This window comes from Quercus lobata, chromosome 8 (genome assembly GCF_001633185.2).
Source record: "Quercus lobata isolate SW786 chromosome 8, ValleyOak3.0 Primary Assembly, whole genome shotgun sequence".
NCBI lineage: Eukaryota > Viridiplantae > Streptophyta > Magnoliopsida > Fagales > Fagaceae > Quercus > Quercus lobata.
The window spans coordinates 2,519,168-2,538,198 of record NC_044911.1 but is presented as its reverse complement, the minus strand read 5'-3'; the positions used below and the strand labels follow the sequence as shown (position 1 = coordinate 2,538,198).

The window sequence follows — 19,031 nt, the reverse complement described above, 5'->3', positions numbered from 1 at the left end:
CTAACCAATAGAAATTTTTGGTGAATTTCATGAGACGGTGCTCAAAAATCAAAATCAAAAGTGAGTGGACCCTACAATCCGAATCAGTGACGACGTGGCACCTTAATCTTCAAAAATGTAATCACTATCAAGTCAACAACTACAGGGACCCACTGACATAGTTTTTCCCATTTAATTATTGCTTGCCTTTTACTCATTCTCTCTCTGTCACCACTGTGTGTCAGTGACTGTGACTCTCTCGCACCTCATCGAGGAGTGGAGGCAGTGGCTCCCTCTGTAATTTCACCAAACTCTATGCCCATTTTCTCAACTTCACCTTCTCAGGGATCTACTATAAATACCATTACCCCAATTTTTGTGTTCGATACGGACATTCATTACCGAACCTCCGTAAATATATAAAATTCTCTCTCTCTCTCTTTTTCACAAAATTACTAAAAATTAAAAAAAAAAAAAGTAAAAATTTTGGTTCCAAATCTCTCTTTCTCTCTCTAAATCTGTATCTCTCTCTCTCTTTCTCTCTCTAGAATTTTTTGTTCGAGTTTTCATCTTCAGGTATGTTTTGTTTTGTATTCTGCATTTGATTGTTTTTGGTTGTTAATTTAATGGCTATGTTGATTGTTTTGTTGTGTTGTGAATATTGGATCTAGAAATTGATTTTGTTATTAAGAATGTGGTTTGATTTCATTTCTCTCATGTTATTGATTAATTTTTTAGCGGAGATCATTGGGATTTGATATTGCAATTTGTGTATTTATTTGTGTGTGTGTGGGTGTGTGGCATTGAGGATGTGAGTGGGCAATGATTGGAACAAGACCATGGTTTTGAGGTTTGAGTTGCTTTAAGGTGCCGTGATGCTGCCTCTGAGTTTGGCGGTGATCGGTTTCGTGTTTAATGTTATTAGTTTTGGAGATGCTGACGTTTGATTGTGATTGTTTTGTGTTGTTATTTGGGGTTGTTGGTCCTTGCGGTACAAGGAACTACGAAACGGTGTTTGATTGGGGTGGGAGTGTTGGGGGCAATGTAATTTGAAGAATGCGTGATTGTTGCTTGCTTCAATTATAGTGGGAGATGGTTGAGATTTTGAAAAAAGAAAAGAAAAGAAAAGAGTGTTTCCTTTTTGTTATAGGAATAAAGATAGGAAAGAAGGAAAAAAGGTGTAAACTTTAGCATCTTGTTTTTTAGTAGGGGTAGTGGAGAAGGTTAGATAAGGTGTGACAACAAAGTTTACCCACGGAAGGTATTGCGAAATGGGCTTTAGTTTATTAGTAGAAAGCTATCATAAATACGTTGTGAAGATAGCTGGTGATAGGTGTCCGAAGACAGTTTTTGTATATGCTGGCAGGAACTTGGAATACAGTCCTGGTCCTTCGCATAAGCTAGGTGGGCGGGCCGGTGTTTTGGTGAATGGAGGGTTCTGAGTGTAAGTGGCTTGGAATTTTCTTTTTTTGATAAGTTTGTAAGTGGCTTGGAATAAAGAGAATGGACTGGTCCTTAGGTTGTTTAGGCACGTGTTGAGGCATTGGGTGGCCTATTAAGTGTATAGAGTATGCAAACATTGTTGTAAATTCAAAATTTTCACATATGTAAGAGAAAGTCATGCTCTATTTAGAATTATAGTTGTGTCGGAGTGTAGCTGTTGGTCATTTGTTCCCAAGTTTCTTGTTTTATGTGCTGAAAAAAAAATTAGGAAACAAGACTTTTCTTGTTTCATGTGATATTTTTTCTTGCTATTGACGGTCTGTTTAGTTGGCTGATTAGACCAAATTACTGTGGCTCCTAAGCATGCTATTTGTTTTCCCATTGTCCTAGGACTTTTATATGTTGATCACACTCTTGCCTAATCCTCTTTTCATCCTTGGATAACATTTGCTGAGTTGTACTCTTGACATTTTACGTTGTGATTGGTTTTTATCCCTTTGTATCTACAAATTCAAAAGGGTGAATGATTGGTCTTTAAAAAAAAAAAAAAAAAAAAAAAAGTTAACTGCATACAGCACACATTTGTGTGTGATTTTTACAGAAGTTATACATTTGACAACCTTTACGTTTAGAGGATAGCACAGACTCTTAAATGTGTGTATACTCTAAACTTTTCCATTCATGTTTTTTCAGACTTATGACCTCCTTTGCACTTTGTTCTTAAAATTTCATATGCAGGTCCCTGCCAATGGGTTCTACTTCTAAATCAGTTGTGGATTTAATAGAGGCCTCCTCAGGGGTTCATTTTTCTGGATTTCACATGGACTCTTTGGAGCAAGGAGTTAAAGAGATGGAACTTACAACAGCGTCAGCAACTGAAGAATTACATAAACAGCCTTTTGTCATTGGTAAGTGTTTATGTGGAAATATATGCAAATTTCTTATAATTTTTTGAGATGCGGCAAAAGGTGGTGCATGTGCAAACCTTCATTGGAAGTACAGAAAAGGGTTCCCCTAAAATGAAGAAGATAGAAGGGACACCAGTTGGTATATTTTCTTTGAAATGTGGAAGAATCTGACTCACAAAGGTGAAGGTTGATGGTTTTAGCATTGGTAGTCCTCTTACCTGTCTCATGCAGAAACATGCAACAAAGATTGTATCTATTAGTTTAAGCTAGAATTGAGTGATAGCTCTGTGGTAATGGGCAGAACCCTACCTTTCCCCTCTGCAACTACTTACCTAGCCAAAAAAAAAAAAAAAATCTCTTTTGGAATCCAGAATGTTATGCTTGTGATTCTTGGATTTTGACTTTAACTTTCCAGTCTAACTCAATTATAGGTGTGTACAAGTTTGAAACTTTTACCTGGTTCTGGAGCATTAATTTTACTTAAAAAAATTGGTCTACGGTGTTGGCGTGTGCACTTATTTTTTTTAATAACTTGTGCATCAGAAAAAGAGAACATCTATTCACTTATTCTTCATCTTTATCCTAAGCATCAGCTTTCTAATAAATTTTGTGGCAGGGGTTGCTGGGGGAGCAGCATCTGGTAAGACAACAGTTTGTGATCTTATTATTCAGCAGCTTCATGATCAACGTGTTGTTCTTGTTAACCAGGTAATGTTTTTCTGATTCAAATATGTTTACGTGGCTGAGTAGAGCAATTTTTCTATGATCAAATATATTTCTGGCTTACAAATTGAATTGTTTAGAAAACAAGGAAATTGATGAAAATTCTGGCATACAATATTTGAAAATTCACATTGTGTTACTGTTTCTACTCTTTAATGTTTGCTTGGGATTTTCTTATAAATTTCTAATAATATTTTCTGCAGTTTCAAGATGGTTCGATTCTTTTTCTTTCTATTGTATTTAATAGTGAAAATATATTCCTCCTGGTTTTTCTTACTGCAGGATTCCTTTTATCATAATTTGACTGAGGAGGAACTTAAACAAGTACATGACTACAATTTTGACCATCCTGGTGAGTGCAATTTCGGTGACTGAAGTCTGAAGAATATTGTTAAAACAATGACTTGTGTAGAATTTCAGCCATGTTATTTACTGAAATAAACTTTTTTTTAATCCTTTGCTTCTACTTAGTTATCAACCAAGTTTATCTTATATCTTCTTTCAGTAAAGAAATGCATTTTTATCTATGGCTCAAGCTAATTGCAAGTATGTACTTGTTATAGTACTATAGACTTATATCATTCAAAAGGCTCCCACTTAGTGGTAATGTCAATGACCATCCATTAGGATTTTTCACTGTGGCCAAATCGTATAAATAGTTCATTAGTAAGGTAATGAGTTACTTTCAGTCTGATCAGTTTGTATCCTTAATGAACATAAGTATGGTGTTCATTATTTGCTGTTAGTTCAATTCTTTTGCTAGCTCAATTGATTCTTCTAACTGCAACATTGGATTTCCATCAGATGCTTTTGACACTGAGCAACTGTTGTGTGTTATGGAGAAGTTGAGGCATGGACAAGCAGTTGATATTCCAAACTATGATTTAAAGAGTTACAAAAACAATGTATTTCCAGCAAGAAGGGTACAGCTTTCATATCTTTGGGCTCCAGTAGGCATCATTCTACATATAACTGCTATCTTTTTATGTAAAGATCCATTGCAGATATCTTCGGAGTGGCAACTTCTTGCATTGATAGTTTTTGTTTTCATTTTCCTTCAATAGTTCCATAAAATTAACATATTTGATGTAGTATATGAAGATATTTATTATGATTACATCCGCAGGTAAACCCTTCAGATGTTATACTTTTGGAAGGCATACTCATCTTCCATGATCAGCGTGTTAGAGATTTGATGAATATGAAGATATTTGTTGATACAGGTCCTCTATATTCATTTTCCCTGTTTTTAAAATTGGATCTTATTATAATGTATATCTCAAGCTCATCAGGTTTACTAGAACATTCATTTTTTTAGAAAATATATTGTGGTATTCATGTTATAATTTACATTTCAAATTCTATATTTTTTTCTTTTTTTTGGCCACTAGAAATTATTTATGAAGATTGCTTGGGATCTGTAGTTCTCATGGATTTTGGTATTATGAGGCCAGTTGCACTTTTAGCATGGTTCCTGGTTCCTAACCGTTCTTACATTTTTTGCTCATTCCATATAGCTTTCTTGATATGAGGAAATGTGGCTTAGTTAGACTTACAGTATTTGTTGTCAGGAAGACCTGTCAGTTAAAATGCAAAAATGCACTAGTTCAGGCAACAATACTGTAAGTCTTACAACTTAAAAAGCATGGTGAACTTACACTATTGTTTTTTTTTTTTTTTCCTTTCTATTTTTGGTTACTTCAGATGTTCTTGCAAACAATTGCTGATATTTCCATCAAAAGATGGACTTTAAAAAAAAGTTCTTGTTGTATGTAGTGATGAATACATTTTATATCATTTCATTGTGTTACAAAGTTGGACTGTTACTTCACATTGTAAAATTTTCAGTGCAGATGCTGATGTTCGTCTAGCAAGGAGGATAAGGCGGGATACTGTTGAGAAGAGTAGGGATATTGGTACAGTACTTGATCAGGTTAGTAACATTTCAAATTAGCAATTGCATAGGCATAATGACCATAACCATAGTTCGTTAAGCTGTAATTGGCTTTAAGCTTCCTGTACTAGTGGAACCATAACCCTTGAGTTCCATGCTGCCACCCTGGAATGCAGTGAAATAGTTTGTTTTTGGTAGAAAGAATTACTATAATTCATTCTTTAGAAGTGGATTATTAAAGATAAGTGATGGAGGTTTTTTTTTTTTTTGGGAGGGGGGGGGGGGGGGGTGGGGGTGGTGGGGGAGAGGTAATTCATTCACAACTCTCCTGCATCCATCTTTTATACTTGGTTGACTTTCTCTTTAAATAAATAAATTATTTACTTGTAAATAAAGAAAACATGATAGTTGGGTTTTTGCTTTTGAATTTAGTAGATTATACTATGGTGTAAATCTTTTTGTACTTCATGCCATAGTATAGTTTGGAAGGAGGAGAGGGGGGAGAGGGGGGAGGGGGGGGAGGGGGGATAATTCATTCAGGACTCTCCTGTGTGAATTTTTTTGTAGTTCATGTTTTCTTCCTTTTGTCAACACTTTTTTAAGGTTGGACTTTGAATTTTATGTATTCAAGTTAATTTTCAGTGTGTGTGTCTGTGTTTTTACCTTTTTATCTTGACACATGTTGATAGACGTTATTTTGATGCAGTACTCCAAATTTGTGAAGCCTGCTTTTGATGACTTTATCCTACCAACAAAGAAGTATGCTGATATCATTATTCCTCGAGGGGGAGATAATCATGTAGCCATTGATTTGATTGTACAGCATATTCGTACAAAGCTTGGTCAGCATGATCTCTGTAAAATATACCCTAATTTATATGTCATTCACTCAACTTTTCAGGTATTCATTCCCTTGCTTCCCACTTATAACCTTGTTAACTATGTTACAGTGATATATATATATATATATATTTCCTGGAGCTTCAAAGTCGTGTTATTATAAAGGTTAATGTAGCATGGTTCTTTGAGTCTTATAACCGTTCCTGTCCTCATGCAGATACGGGGAATGCATACCCTCATACGTGATGCTCAAACAACAAAGCATGACTTTGTTTTCTATGCTGATCGGTTGATCCGTTTGGTGGGTATAGTTTTCCATTGAGCCCATGGGTCATTTGTTGGTTTTTCACCTGCTCTTTTATATATATATATATATATTGTTTAAATTATCACTTATCAAGATTCTGGAATCTTGACCAGGTTGTTGAACATGGCCTTGGACATCTTCCATTTACCGAAAAGCAAGTGATCACTCCAACTGGTAAGCTGGTGTTAATTTAACTTTGTAGGTTTTCCAAATATTGAATTTGGTTTCTTTTGAAGCCACATTGATCCGGCTTCCCTGAAATATATTAGTTAAAGAAATTTGTTGTATATTAGTTCAAATAGATAATCATGACATGGATGATATGCTTGTTGGCACTCTGGTTAAATAATTGTTTGTGCTCGTATATTTAGGGTTACTGCCCAAGTTAGATGATCAACATTAGTTCTATGCTCTGAAGCATCATATAGGAAAGCCTCAGCTATCATATTTGTCCATGATATCTTCATTAATCTTTTTTTTAAGGTATAGCTTGTTGAATTATTGAAATATTTCAATTAAGTAATGTTTACAGTTCTTTATATTGTTATCAAAAGAAACTTTAGGCCTCACATGCCCAGATATCATCTGTGTCCTATGCTTTACATGTGTGTAAATATATTACAGAAATGGTAATGCAGCTATTTCATTAATGAGAAGTCAGCTTTATGTTTTTTCTTCATGATGTGTTGCTTTAACAGCATTTCCCTTCTGTATATGCAGGGTCCGTGTATACTGGTGTGGATTTCTGTAAGAGGTTGTGTGGTGTCTCAGTTATCAGGAGGTATTCAACCTAGTTTTGATATGACATTTTTAATTTAGAAGTATGACTTATGCTCTATTAGATGCCCTGGATTAGAAATTTAGAAGTATCAAATTGTCAAATTTACAAAATTACTAATTGGATAGTGTCCTTGGAATCAACTTTCTTCTTGAACCATATTGTTGTCTACCCATTGTTGTACTTGTCATATGTGTAAATATTGTTGGACCTCCTTTCCATAGTCATTGCATGATGCTAAACATTTCCATTGCCAGTGGTGAGAGTATGGAGAATGCTTTGCGAGCATGTTGTAAAGGTATCAAGATTGGGAAAATACTTATTCATAGAGAAGGTGACAACGGTCAGCAGGTTTGTGCCTATCTTTGGGTCTGTGTGCATGTGTTTCATTTCCTTGGTTCTGACCTTTTTACTATTAATAAAAAGTGCTTCATTTACTGGGCAGCTAATCTATGAAAAGTTGCCTTCGGACATCTCAGAAAGGCATGTATTACTATTGGATCCTATCCTAGGGACAGGTTTGTAGTTCTCATGTGGAAATCATTATCCTTTTTTGAATTGTTGTTGGTTCTTATATAAGGGACTCTGTATGGTTTCCTTGCTCATATGGGGCTCCATTTGTTTCCATTCCTGTCTAGTTGTATACACCCTATATAATTTGAGCATGCTTTAGACAGCTGCAAATTTTTATTGTTACCTAAGGTGAGAACAACTAAGAATTTTACCTTTTCCTCCAGGAAATTCGGCTGTTCAAGCTATCTCTTTACTTCTAAGGAAGGGTGTACCAGAGTCCAACATTATTTTTCTTAATCTCATATCAGTAAGTTGATTTTGTCCACGAGTGCTTACCTTAAAAAAAAGTTGTTTTTGGTTCCCGCTTTCCCATGATTATGCATAGATTCATTTCTAGTAACGCCGCTACATTATTTATCTCACCAGGCACCTCAGGGTGTACATGTGGTCTGCAAAAGCTTCCCAAGAATAAAAATTGTCACTTCTGAGATTGAGATGGGTCTAAATAATGATTTCCGTGTCATTCCTGGCATGGGTGAGTTTGGTGACCGATATTTTGGAACGGATGATGACGACCAGCAAGTGGTGGCCCCTTCACAGTAGTTCCATTGAGGCTGCTGATTAGTCCAAACCCCTCATTTTGAGTTTATCATCAGCACTAAAGTGTGGATAAACAGCCGAATTTGCTTAAATCATATTGTGCTGGCCCAGGTCATTCAGAATTTTGAAACAATTTTGACTCAATTGAAACTTAGAAAGTATCTTCTTTTTATTCCACACTTTTTTTACTTCGTTTTTAGAAATCCGGGGTCCCTTGGGGTGTTTGGCTGCAAGCCCATTTGTGTTTATAATAAGACATTACAACATAAATGTATTGGATAGCAATTTATTACAGTAGGCAGTTGGAAATTTTTTTTGCTCTCAGACTGTTCTAGATAGTCAACCCCCAATAAAAACTTGCCTTTATAGGGGGAGAAAGTATAAAAAAGTAATCTTTACTGTCACAAGTTGAAACTGATTAATAGCCTTCCCATGATATATGTATTTGTGAACCCATATATTTACTTAATAAAATTCTTTGTTGCTTCATCGTTGTTACACTAGTCTGAATGTGCCCTTAATTGTTTTTATATTCTGGTTTTATTCCTTTCAGATATTTGTTGCCGCTTTATGATTTAAGATAAGTTACTATGATATTTAAAGGGGATTGAGATAGGTCTAAAAAATATATACAAATGGGTGCATGAGACAGATTAATAGAAACCACAAAAATTTGTTTGTGTTTTATAGCACCTCTTAAAGTTGTTAAAAAAGAGCAAAGTGGATGATGGAAGAGAGGTTTTCCACACAATATCGAAGTCCACGAGAGGTGAATATGAATTTTGTAGTAGTGGATGGATTTGCCACTTCCACTTGGCTAAGAGAGTGATCACTCATTGCTTTATCCGAGGATGATAAAACTCCTTGGGCTAATCTTTGGACACGTGTTGGTGCATGGCATGGATTGATTCTGAGGGTATATTCCATGAAAGCTGATCTATATAGGTTGGTGCCAGTGGAAACTTGGTTTTTGCACTTTCGTCCTGTTATCTATATATATCCCTTTTTATCCAAAGCCAATATCAACTGATAGCTTGTAACCATGTCGGCCTTTGTAGGAAAGTATGCAGGTGAGTCTTCTCTCTCACTCTCTGTATCAAGCTTTATGATTGCTTAGAATGTAGATAAGAATGAGATGTGACAAGCCCTCTGTATGGCTTGTATACTCTTTGCATACATTATTTTCATTTGCATGCTAGTTTAGACAGCTTCATTCCACATAGCAAGGACCATCCTGCCTGTTTATTTGGAAAATTGAACTAAGGCTATTGTTCAGCAGGAACGTTGTAGAGTCTCTATAATTGTCTCATACATCCGTCTATAATTGTCTCATACATCCGACAATAATTATCTCATACATATGATGTTTATATATATATATATATATATATCTTATACTAGTGTGGGATTCATATGTTTGTGAGAGAGATGAAAATGTAAAAGATATCTTCTCTTGCAATCTTTTTTTTTTTTTTTTTTTTTTTTTTTTTTTTTTTGTGGGGGGGGGGGGGGGGGGTGGGGGTGGGGGCTGTGAGAATCTCTTCTCTTGCAATCATGTGTGTACTGAAAACCTCAAAAGATTTATCCTCCAAATATTTTCTTCATTACAATCTAATAGCAATGAATACAATTTTAGGTTTATAATATATTAATTTGAATTATAAAATAGATGCATTTTAAACGGAGATGTTTTTTTTTTTTTTTGGTTTAATGAATCATATATGCCCTACCAATAATGGACCCCTCAACACTCAAGAGTGTGAATAAAGATATAAAATGGTAGTCTTCAGAAGAGTGTTATTGTCCCACACGTAAAACCATAAAGCATTTCTATATCATGCTTTTGATTATTTTTTTTCTATTAAAATAATTTTTGCCAATAAACTAATAATTAGAGTGATATTGCAGCTAAATTCTTACAACTTTTCTACCTAGTCTTTCTTTATCAAACAACCCTTTTCTCCTTCTCCAGAGGAGCTTATCAAGAATGCGAGGTACATTGCCACACCTGGCAAGGGAATTTTGGCAGCTGATGAGAGCACTGGCACCATTGGCAAGCGTCTAGCTAGCATTAACGTGGAGAACATTGAGTCGAACCGCCAAGCTCTTCGCGAGCTCCTCTTCACTTCTCCCAATGCCCTCCCCTACCTCTCTGGTGTCATCCTCTTTGAGGAGACCCTTTACCAAAAGGCTTCAGATGGTAAGCCTTTTGTTGAAGTCCTTCAAGAAAACAATGTCATTCCTGGCATCAAAGTTGACAAGGGCACGGTTGAGTTAGCTGGTACAAATGGTGAAACCACCACACAAGGCTTGGACTCACTTGGTGCAAGGTGCCAGCAGTACTACAAGGCCGGTGCACGCTTTGCCAAGTGGCGTGCCGTGCTCAAGATTGGTCCTAATGAGCCATCTGAATTGTCAATCCAACAAAATGCTCAAGGCTTGGCTCGCTATGCAATCATTTGTCAGGAGAATGGACTGGTGCCAATTGTTGAGCCTGAGATTTTAACTGATGGTGCTCATGACATTAAGAAATGTGCTGCTGCCACTGAGATTGTGCTTGCGGCAGTGTACAAGGCACTGAATGATCAGCATGTTCTTCTTGAAGGCACCCTGCTAAAGCCCAACATGGTTACACCAGGCTCTGATAGCCCAAAGGTAAAACTACTATTGATTTTACTACACAAAGGTTAACACACCAACATGACAAATATGATGGGTGTCACATGAAACGACATAATACATAAATTTTTTAATTATTTTCAGTTAGTCTAGCATCACAATTTTTCTCAATTTTTTTTTTTCTTACAATTGTTGAAATATGACAAGTCGTTAATGATAGATAATAAAATGGTGTTAGTGATAGATTCATATGAGAATCAATTAAAACTTATCAACTCAATAATTGTAAAAGTTAAATATTAATTTGTAAAAATCATATAATTAAATTTATAATAGCAGTAGTATCACTCTTGTTTAAATGCTAATAATGTGGCAAAATGGAATCTATTCACTAGACACATTGCTATATCAACAATATTTTGTCTTCATAGCCTTCTAAAATAGTGCATGCATTGTTTTGTTACACAGGTAACACCTGAGGTGATAGCTGAGTACACAGTCACAGCACTCCGCCGAACTGTCCCGGCTGCAGTGCCAGGGATTGTGTTCTTGTCTGGTGGGCAAAGTGAGGAAGAGGCAACACTCAATCTTAATGCAATGAACAGGTTGGAGGTGCTGAAGCCATGGACTCTTTCTTTCTCATTTGGGCGAGCTTTGCAACAAAGCACACTCAAGACATGGGCTGGAAAGAAGGAGAACGTTGGGAAAGCTCAACAGGTGTTCTTGGTGAGGTGCAAGGCTAATTCTGAGGCCACTCTTGGAAAGTATTCTGGTGGAGGTGCTGGTGGTTTGGCTTCTGAGAGTTTGTTTGTCAAGGGTTACAAGTACTAGGCCTTTAATTTCTAGAGTGGCAACTATCATATATCTAATGCAATTGTACCTTCCTTCTTTACCTGCTTAGTTTTGGTACATATTCTACAATGGGTGGCATATTATCGATGCTTAAATATTGTACTGTTAACTTCCCAAGTCCTGAGTTTGCCTCTCTTGTCTCACTAAGAACCTAGCCTTTTGCCATTAGAAATTCCAAAATTGTGACTAAGAGGGTCTAAGATGAACAATTAAGAAACCCAAGAGGGCCAAGCCTTTATCTTAGCCCATCAAAAAATGTGTATTGCTAATTCAAAGATCCTTTCAAGAAATTCAATTTCACTACCCAATGTTTTTCTTATAGTATTGGGAGCAACAAAATTACTCATGTAATTAATGATGGTATACCAATAATTAGAAAAAAAAAAAAACTATTACTATTAATTTTATTACTATAAATATGTGACAATGAATGCGATTGATGTTACTTCAATAAGATAATAAATAAATTTCTAATTTGGTTGACAAAACACATAGGCTAACTTTCTCTAAATAACACAGCTCAAAACCATTACACTATGGTTAGCAATTATGTGCACGGTGCATCCATGTCAATACGTAATAAAAACTAATCATACGATCTATATGAATAACTAAGAAAAACTCAAAGCACAAAATTTATGTTCTTTTATTTACTGGTTGAAGTCAGATAAGTTATCCTTGAATACATTGAAAATTAAGTATAAAAAAAAGAAAAGAAAAGAAAACAAACTTGAGTGGCTTTTCTTTTTATGATTACAAAAACTAGAAGTAAAATCCAAAAAAAGAAAATTAGGATCCATTAACCATAGTACACATTATAACACACATAGTATCATATTGAAAATTGGAAAACACTCAGAAGTCTTCAATGTTGGGGGTTTTCATTCTTGGAAAGCTCCACATTCGTGAAGATGTAATATAGTGCCCTAAACTTCCGTTTCAACTCTTGGAAGCATCTCAATGCACCAACATAAAAGTGTATATCTATTTGCATGCCAAACTCAAACTCCATATATACAACAATAGTTGATTCAAAATGAGGAAAGAAAATTTGAGAATTTCTTAACTTTCTCTAGTAGTGTGTTCTATCATAGATTGAGTAGGGTAACATATATATACATGGGTATATATATATATTACTGATGGGTTAGAGTAAAAAAAAAAAAAAAAATTACTCATGCGTATTGTTTATAACTAGGAAGCTTCTAGGAATGTCCCTTTGTGTTCATTTGAAGTAAAGAATTGATTTTCTATCAACATCTTTTTGCATAATGAGAGACCCAAAACAAATAAATGGATATATGAACCTGCAGGCATTGGTGTTTACTCAAGCACGGTTGTTGAAATTTATAAAAGAACAAGGATTTGACATCGCACCAAAAGACTTTTCAAATACCATGCATGTTCATGTTCTGACCTTTCACATGGAACTTACCTTCATTTGTGTCTTAAGCACCTACCTACTAATTGTAAAACGTAAAGAGAAAGTCAGAAAACTACTCGAATGAAGTGATTAGTGGGAATTCAAATAACTATTACAACTTCTAATGTGGGGAAAAACTTATTATTATTAATTTTTATTTAGTGGGTAATGCTACGGATGATCTCTACAAATTTTATTGTATAAGTTTAATAAACTGAAATATTATGTACTAATCATATATAAAAAGTAATTCAAATATTTATTTAATACAGTATATTATTAAAGTGGTATCAATCACATTATTTTTAGTCACATTAGTTGATAAGTCTTTTGTTGGTATCAATCCTGCATATTCATAATCAAGTCAGTTAATAATCCTTTTGTAGTAAAATTAATAATTGTTTCATCTTTTTTATTTTTATTTTTTATTTTTTTTATATACAGTAATTATAAGGGATGATATTAAATAATGAAGATCGATAACAATAAATATAAATAAAAATAATATATATATATATATATATATATGATATGATATGATATGATATGATATGAAGGATTTCTTTGAGTACATTTCTTTGAAATGACATTCTCGGCCTCTCTTACCTCCTTGCAATGTATGAGCAATATATTAACCATTGTGTACAACTACCTCAAAAATCTATCGAAATTTCAAGTAACCTAGGTGCATATTTCATTATTCCATTACATACTTCCTAATTTGTCTTATGTGAGCAAAATATTGGAGGAAAAGAAACTATGTTGTTTTGGTGAAGACACAGTTTCAATGAAAATAAATTTAGCCATTCTAAACCCTTTCATTTATTTTTTCACAGGGTACTTGGTAAATGATTTCTTATCCCATCTTCTATTCAATTCAAGTTTAATTCTAGCATAAGATTTGCATTGTGCATCACCCTTCCATTGAAAAGTATAAGGATTTTAAATCCTCAAGAAAGGAAAAAGACTCGAGAAACCCCTAATCCCCACCCTAAAGAATAAAAACTATCGGGTGAATTCAATTGAAAAACCTGTAAAAAAACACAGCTTATTTGGGCTAGCAATGCATGTCCTAGTTTAAAAGAATTGTCGAAAGACCGTCAAAATAAACTTCAAATTTAATTTATAAGTTGTTTGAGGTGTCTCTATGAATTGAAAAGTAGCCGTGAAAGGCTTAAGATTGACACTCCCAAATGCCATTTCAAACTCAATATACACATAGACTAGATAGGTGGTCCATGCCATGGCTCAATCCATTTGGGTTCAATACTCATTAATCCAAGTAGAATAATCTTCACAATAAAAACAAGCTGGTGGGTATCTTTTTTTAGCTAAATGCCAATATATTGTGAAGTTTCTGAGGATGATGATCATCCTCGGAGTCCAACGACACACACCAAAAACCAACAGGGAAGCTATCTAACTGCAACCAATCGGACCCAAAATGGCATAGTGGACTGAATGGACCAATTGAACGAAGTGGACAGATATGGACCAAAGTGGGCTAAAAGGACCGAAGTTACCTGAGATGGACCTAAGAGGACCGAAGTGGACTAATATAGACCAATATAGACCGAATAGAACTAAATGAACCCAAGTGGATCTAAATAGACAGAAATAAACGGAACTGGACAGAAATAGACCGAATAGTCTGAATTGCATTGAAATTGAGCCAACTGGACCGAAGTGGACAGAATGGTTCAAAGTGGGCCAAAATGAACTAAATGGACTGAAGTGGACCTAAATGGACTAAATTGACTGAAGTGGACTGAAATGGACTAAAATGCTACGATTATATGGCTCAACAGGAGTATAGTAATAATAAGTGCTAAGCTTATGCTTTTTTAATTATATAGATTTTATTATTAAATATATATATTATATAATTGAAATAAGTCTATATGTAAAATTATTGATTAAGTTGAAGTAAATAATTCCGGTATCTATAAAAGGCTAGTGTTGGTTGCTCTTGCACTGCTTTTGGATCATGGAAAAAGTATTACTGTATTAGGTTAAATATATTATAATTTGGCATATGTGTTATCTAATTCGACATCAAAATTTAAATACAATGTATGAAGACTAATTGCAATCCACTAACAGAGGCAAAAAGTGAATCAGTCATTGCTACGTGTATTACAATATATATTTTTTTGGATAAGCTTCACTATTTTCACAAAGAAGACTTTAAGAGCTAAACCAAAAAATTTTCTTCAATCAGGCCAAAGTGTTCCAAAAGGTAATCTCCAATGATTTCACCTCGTCATTCCTTTATTCAGCAGTGGCAAATCTAAAGAAGGGATATGATAATTAATTTTCAGATTGGGGAGAAAAGTTGGAGGAGATACCGTACCATGCAATTTGGTAGTTCATGGAAACAAATAAAGTATCACTCACCCAAGCTCCGAAAGCTTCAAAAGAGCCTGAACATGATTGGAAAAATAGACATTCTAATCTTGAAGCAAAATTCACAGGGCAAGAAGTTGAATTAGATTATTGTCAAAACTACTTAATATGTTTGAAATAAATAAAACTGTAGGATAGTAGTAGATACTCACTGCAGCATATTTCTCAAATAGAGGACTGAAGACTTGATACTCTAGAAGAGCCTTATCTTATGGCAACTGGATTAGACCTTCTTTCTCTCCACTCATGAGTTCCCTATTGTAAATCATATTCATTCCAATAAGTCAGTTTAAGCTAAGGAGGTTTTGGCTAGAGCAAAACCATAGGTGTGAGGTTGGGGTAATAATGTCTCAGGTATAAATAACTCATTGCCATATTCTGCAAATTAGTCCAAAACTAATCTTACAATCAACATGTTGTTTTATGTGATTATAAAGAAAAAATCTATCATAGTGAATCGGTAGTCATATAAATATGTTTAAAGGGTTTTTTTGCCAAGTAACCTAAAGATTACTGCATCAAAGAAAAAAAACAAGGGGGTCAAAAGAAAATTTTCTCTAATTCTTAAGTTTATATCCAATAATAACAACAAACTCTTAGTCTTAAATTTTTTTAGAGTTTGTTATGGATACTCAACAAATTAGTCAACCACATATAAAGTTACTAAATTTTAAGTTTAGATCCAAAAATAAATAAAACTTATATGGCAGGCATCACCTTTAGCACTAGGATTAAATATGCCAACTTGTAACTTGTAAGGTCACATGACCCAAGTTCTTTAATTCTTAAATGCAAAAGTGGTTTGTATTTACATCAGGTTTAAGCAACATTTGATGTTGTGCTAGCTCTAATTTGCATTGTCTCAAAAGTATAATGGAAGTGAACAAATATCGAACTCTGGCCATCAATTATTTTTCAACCTAGAATAGACATTTTTTTTTTTGGCTAAATTGTAAACTACATTTTTAAAGTTTTGGGGTGTTTGGATTTTATATACTGAAATTTTAGAATTTGGATTTTACCTCTTGAAGTTTAGGGATATTTGGATTTTACACTTTAAAGTTTTAGAATTTAGATTTATCCCCTAAAGTTTGGGGTATTTGGATTTTATATCATACAATTTAGAAATATTAGGGTGTAAAATTCAAATATCTCCAATAAGGGATAAATTTCAAACACTCTCAAACTTTAGGGAGATAAAATCCAAATTCTAAAGCATCGGGATATAAAATTCAAACGCTCTTAAATTTCAAGAAGTAAAATTCAAATTCTGAAATATTTGGAATGTAGTTTGGAATTCACCATTTCCATTTAGTGAAAACTAAAAGTATAATTGGAAACTAAGGGTTAGAGAAATTCTCTTAACAAGAATTAGATAATCCATTACACATACCATTTAATATACTACATATAATTCAACAGTAAAATCTCTTTTTATTTATGGCCTCCAATCGAATAAAAGCTGCGCCCTTTGCTAAAAGGTAAGGGAAAATTTTGTTATACATACACTAATACACACTCTTGCACATACATTAAAAATAAAAAAGAACTCAAGTCACCATTTCAATTATAATAGACAGTTCTCTTTTAATAAGGATATAGAAGAGGCAATCCTCCAAGCTACGGTTTTCTGCAATCCAGCTTTGGATAAATAAGAGATTTGCGACTTACTTTTTTGTTTACACTAAAAGTTTATTGATGTTTTGATTCGATAATGAAGAGTTTTTACCGTCAGGCTGACTTGTAGTTTCTGAAACTCTAAAATAAATAAATATATAAAAAAAAAAAGGAAAAAAAAGCCTAAAACCCGCAGCCTCAAATCACGTTCTCACTACAGCTAGATAATCAAATACTATAACAAATAACAATCCCATCCCTCTCTCTTTCTCTCTGGAATTCTCTGTGCTCCAAAAACAGCAATGTCTTCTTCAATCTCATCCTCTCTTCGATTATTCACCACCAAACTCCCAAGACCTCTTCTTTGTCCCAAAACCTTAATCCCCTCTAAACCCCATAACCTCTCTTTCTTTAAACCCATCTCTTTTCAAAGACTCCCCACTACCCCATCATCATCACCATCACCATCGCCATCAGTATCAGCATCGAGCTCTGTGCCTCTGCAACCCATAGAAGAACTGCCGCCTAAGCTCCAAGAGATTGTCAAGCTGTTCCAGTCCGTGCAAGAGCCAAAGGCCAAGTACGAGCAGCTCTTGTTTTACGGTAAAAACCTTAAACCCCTCGAGACCCAGTTCAAAACTAAGGATAACAAGGTCGAAGGTTGTGTCTCTCAGGTCTGGGTCAGGGCCTATTTGGACCCGGATAATAATGTTGTTTTCGAGGCTGATTCTGACTCGGTTCTCACAAAGGGACTCGCTGCTCTACTCGTTAACGGGCTATCGGGTCGACCCGTTAATGAGGTTATTCGGGTCTCACCGGATTTCGCGGTGCTTCTTGGGCTTCAGCAGAGTCTCACTCCTTCGAGGAATAATGGGTTCTTGAATATGTTGAGGTTGATGCAGAAGAAGGCGCTTCAGTTGGCAGTGGAAGCCGAAAAGGGCGAGAATTCGGGGTTGAAAATGGATGGCAGTGTTGAAAATGTGAACTTTGGATCGAATTCTGATGTGGGTGTTGAAGAAACTCCGGTTGGGGTATCGAATTCGGGGTTGAAAGTAGATAGCAGAGATGGAAATGTGAATGTTGAATTGGATTCTGAGGTGGGTGGAGAAAGAAACCCGGTTCAGAGTTCGAATTCAAGTGGTTTGGGGAGTAGAGGGACGAGAATAAAGGAGAAATTGGAGAGGGAGCTTAGTCCGGTGGCCATAGAAGTGGAAGATATCTCTTATCAGCATGCCGGGCATGCTGGTGTTAGAGGAAGTGATGGGGAGACACATTTTAATGTAAAAGTTGTGTCTAAGGAGTTTGAAGGGAAAAGTTTGGTTAAGAGGCATAGGCTTGTTTATGGTTTGTTGCAAGATGAGTTACAGAGTGGACTACACGCATTGTCCATTGTGGCAAAGACACCTTCTGAAGTTAATGGAAGTTGAAGTGTATTGATGACTTATAAGATGAGGTTCAATTCAATTTTTCTTTCTTTGTTTATTTATTTCATTTCATAGAGAGTTACTAGTGATGATTATTGGTCCAAATTGTCAGAAACATTGTATTATGAATGATTAGTTAGAAATAATGTTGAATTTTGAGAATTTTGTATCTTGAATCTTATAATGCACGATCTAGTTACACTTATACTTGTGGAACCTTGGGATGAACTAACTACATATATGTGAATTATTAAGGCTCTCTGTTCAGACATTAATCTTATTGTTATGTAGTCTATAAGATAATGGCTGAAAAGTTTCTACTTCAATGTGACTGCTAGGAATCTGTAATGTTCAAACTGATAAACCCCCCTTAACCTGACAATTGATGTAAACCTATGACCTTAATTAAATCTAACATATCATGATTGAACCTTTATGTGAATTCCTAGACCATCTGCTATAACAAGATGGAATTCAAGTTATTTTGGTTTGACCTTTCCTATAAGACAGTTAGGCATAAATCTAATCTAAGTATTGAGTATGTTCTTTACAAAGGTGGGGGCTGAGCCAAGGGCCTTGTAGCTTAATTGTCACCTCCCCATGCACAAAGTTCTTGGTGGTCTAGAAAAAAAAAGGTGGGGCTGGCTAACTGTTTCTTGATTTTGCCATGGAATTCAAGATTATATTCTGTGACAATAGGAGGGA

At 35.0% G+C, this 19,031-nt stretch overlaps 3 protein-coding genes across 3 annotated transcripts; all 3 read left to right on the top strand.

Moving 5' to 3' along the window:
* The first annotated feature begins 440 nt into the window (after positions 1 to 440).
* Positions 441 to 8,476, top strand: LOC115954796 (uridine kinase-like protein 3). Its single transcript, XM_031072734.1, has 15 exons — positions 441 to 555; positions 2,161 to 2,330; positions 2,947 to 3,038; positions 3,336 to 3,405; positions 3,858 to 3,976; positions 4,180 to 4,276; positions 4,907 to 4,986; positions 5,654 to 5,848; positions 6,005 to 6,088; positions 6,208 to 6,268; positions 6,815 to 6,875; positions 7,130 to 7,223; positions 7,318 to 7,390; positions 7,610 to 7,692; positions 7,812 to 8,476. Exons 2-15 carry the CDS (start codon positions 2,171 to 2,173, stop codon positions 7,986 to 7,988), a joined length of 1,446 nt encoding a protein of 481 aa, XP_030928594.1. The 5' UTR covers positions 441 to 555; positions 2,161 to 2,170; the 3' UTR covers positions 7,989 to 8,476.
* Positions 8,477 to 8,946: 470 nt separating this feature from the next.
* Positions 8,947 to 11,773, top strand: LOC115954797 (fructose-bisphosphate aldolase, cytoplasmic isozyme 1). The gene is made up of 3 exons (XM_031072735.1): positions 8,947 to 9,055; positions 9,958 to 10,640; positions 11,073 to 11,773. Exons 1-3 carry the CDS (start codon positions 9,028 to 9,030, stop codon positions 11,433 to 11,435), a joined length of 1,074 nt encoding a protein of 357 aa, XP_030928595.1. The 5' UTR covers positions 8,947 to 9,027; the 3' UTR covers positions 11,436 to 11,773.
* Positions 11,774 to 17,107: 5,334 nt separating this feature from the next.
* On the top strand, positions 17,108 to 18,531 carry LOC115954516 (sufE-like protein 1, chloroplastic/mitochondrial). Its single transcript, XM_031072383.1, has one exon. The coding sequence runs from the start codon at positions 17,205 to 17,207 to the stop codon at positions 18,327 to 18,329; it is 1,125 nt and encodes a 374-aa protein (XP_030928243.1). The 5' UTR covers positions 17,108 to 17,204; the 3' UTR covers positions 18,330 to 18,531.
* Positions 18,532 to 19,031: the final 500 nt, after the last annotated feature.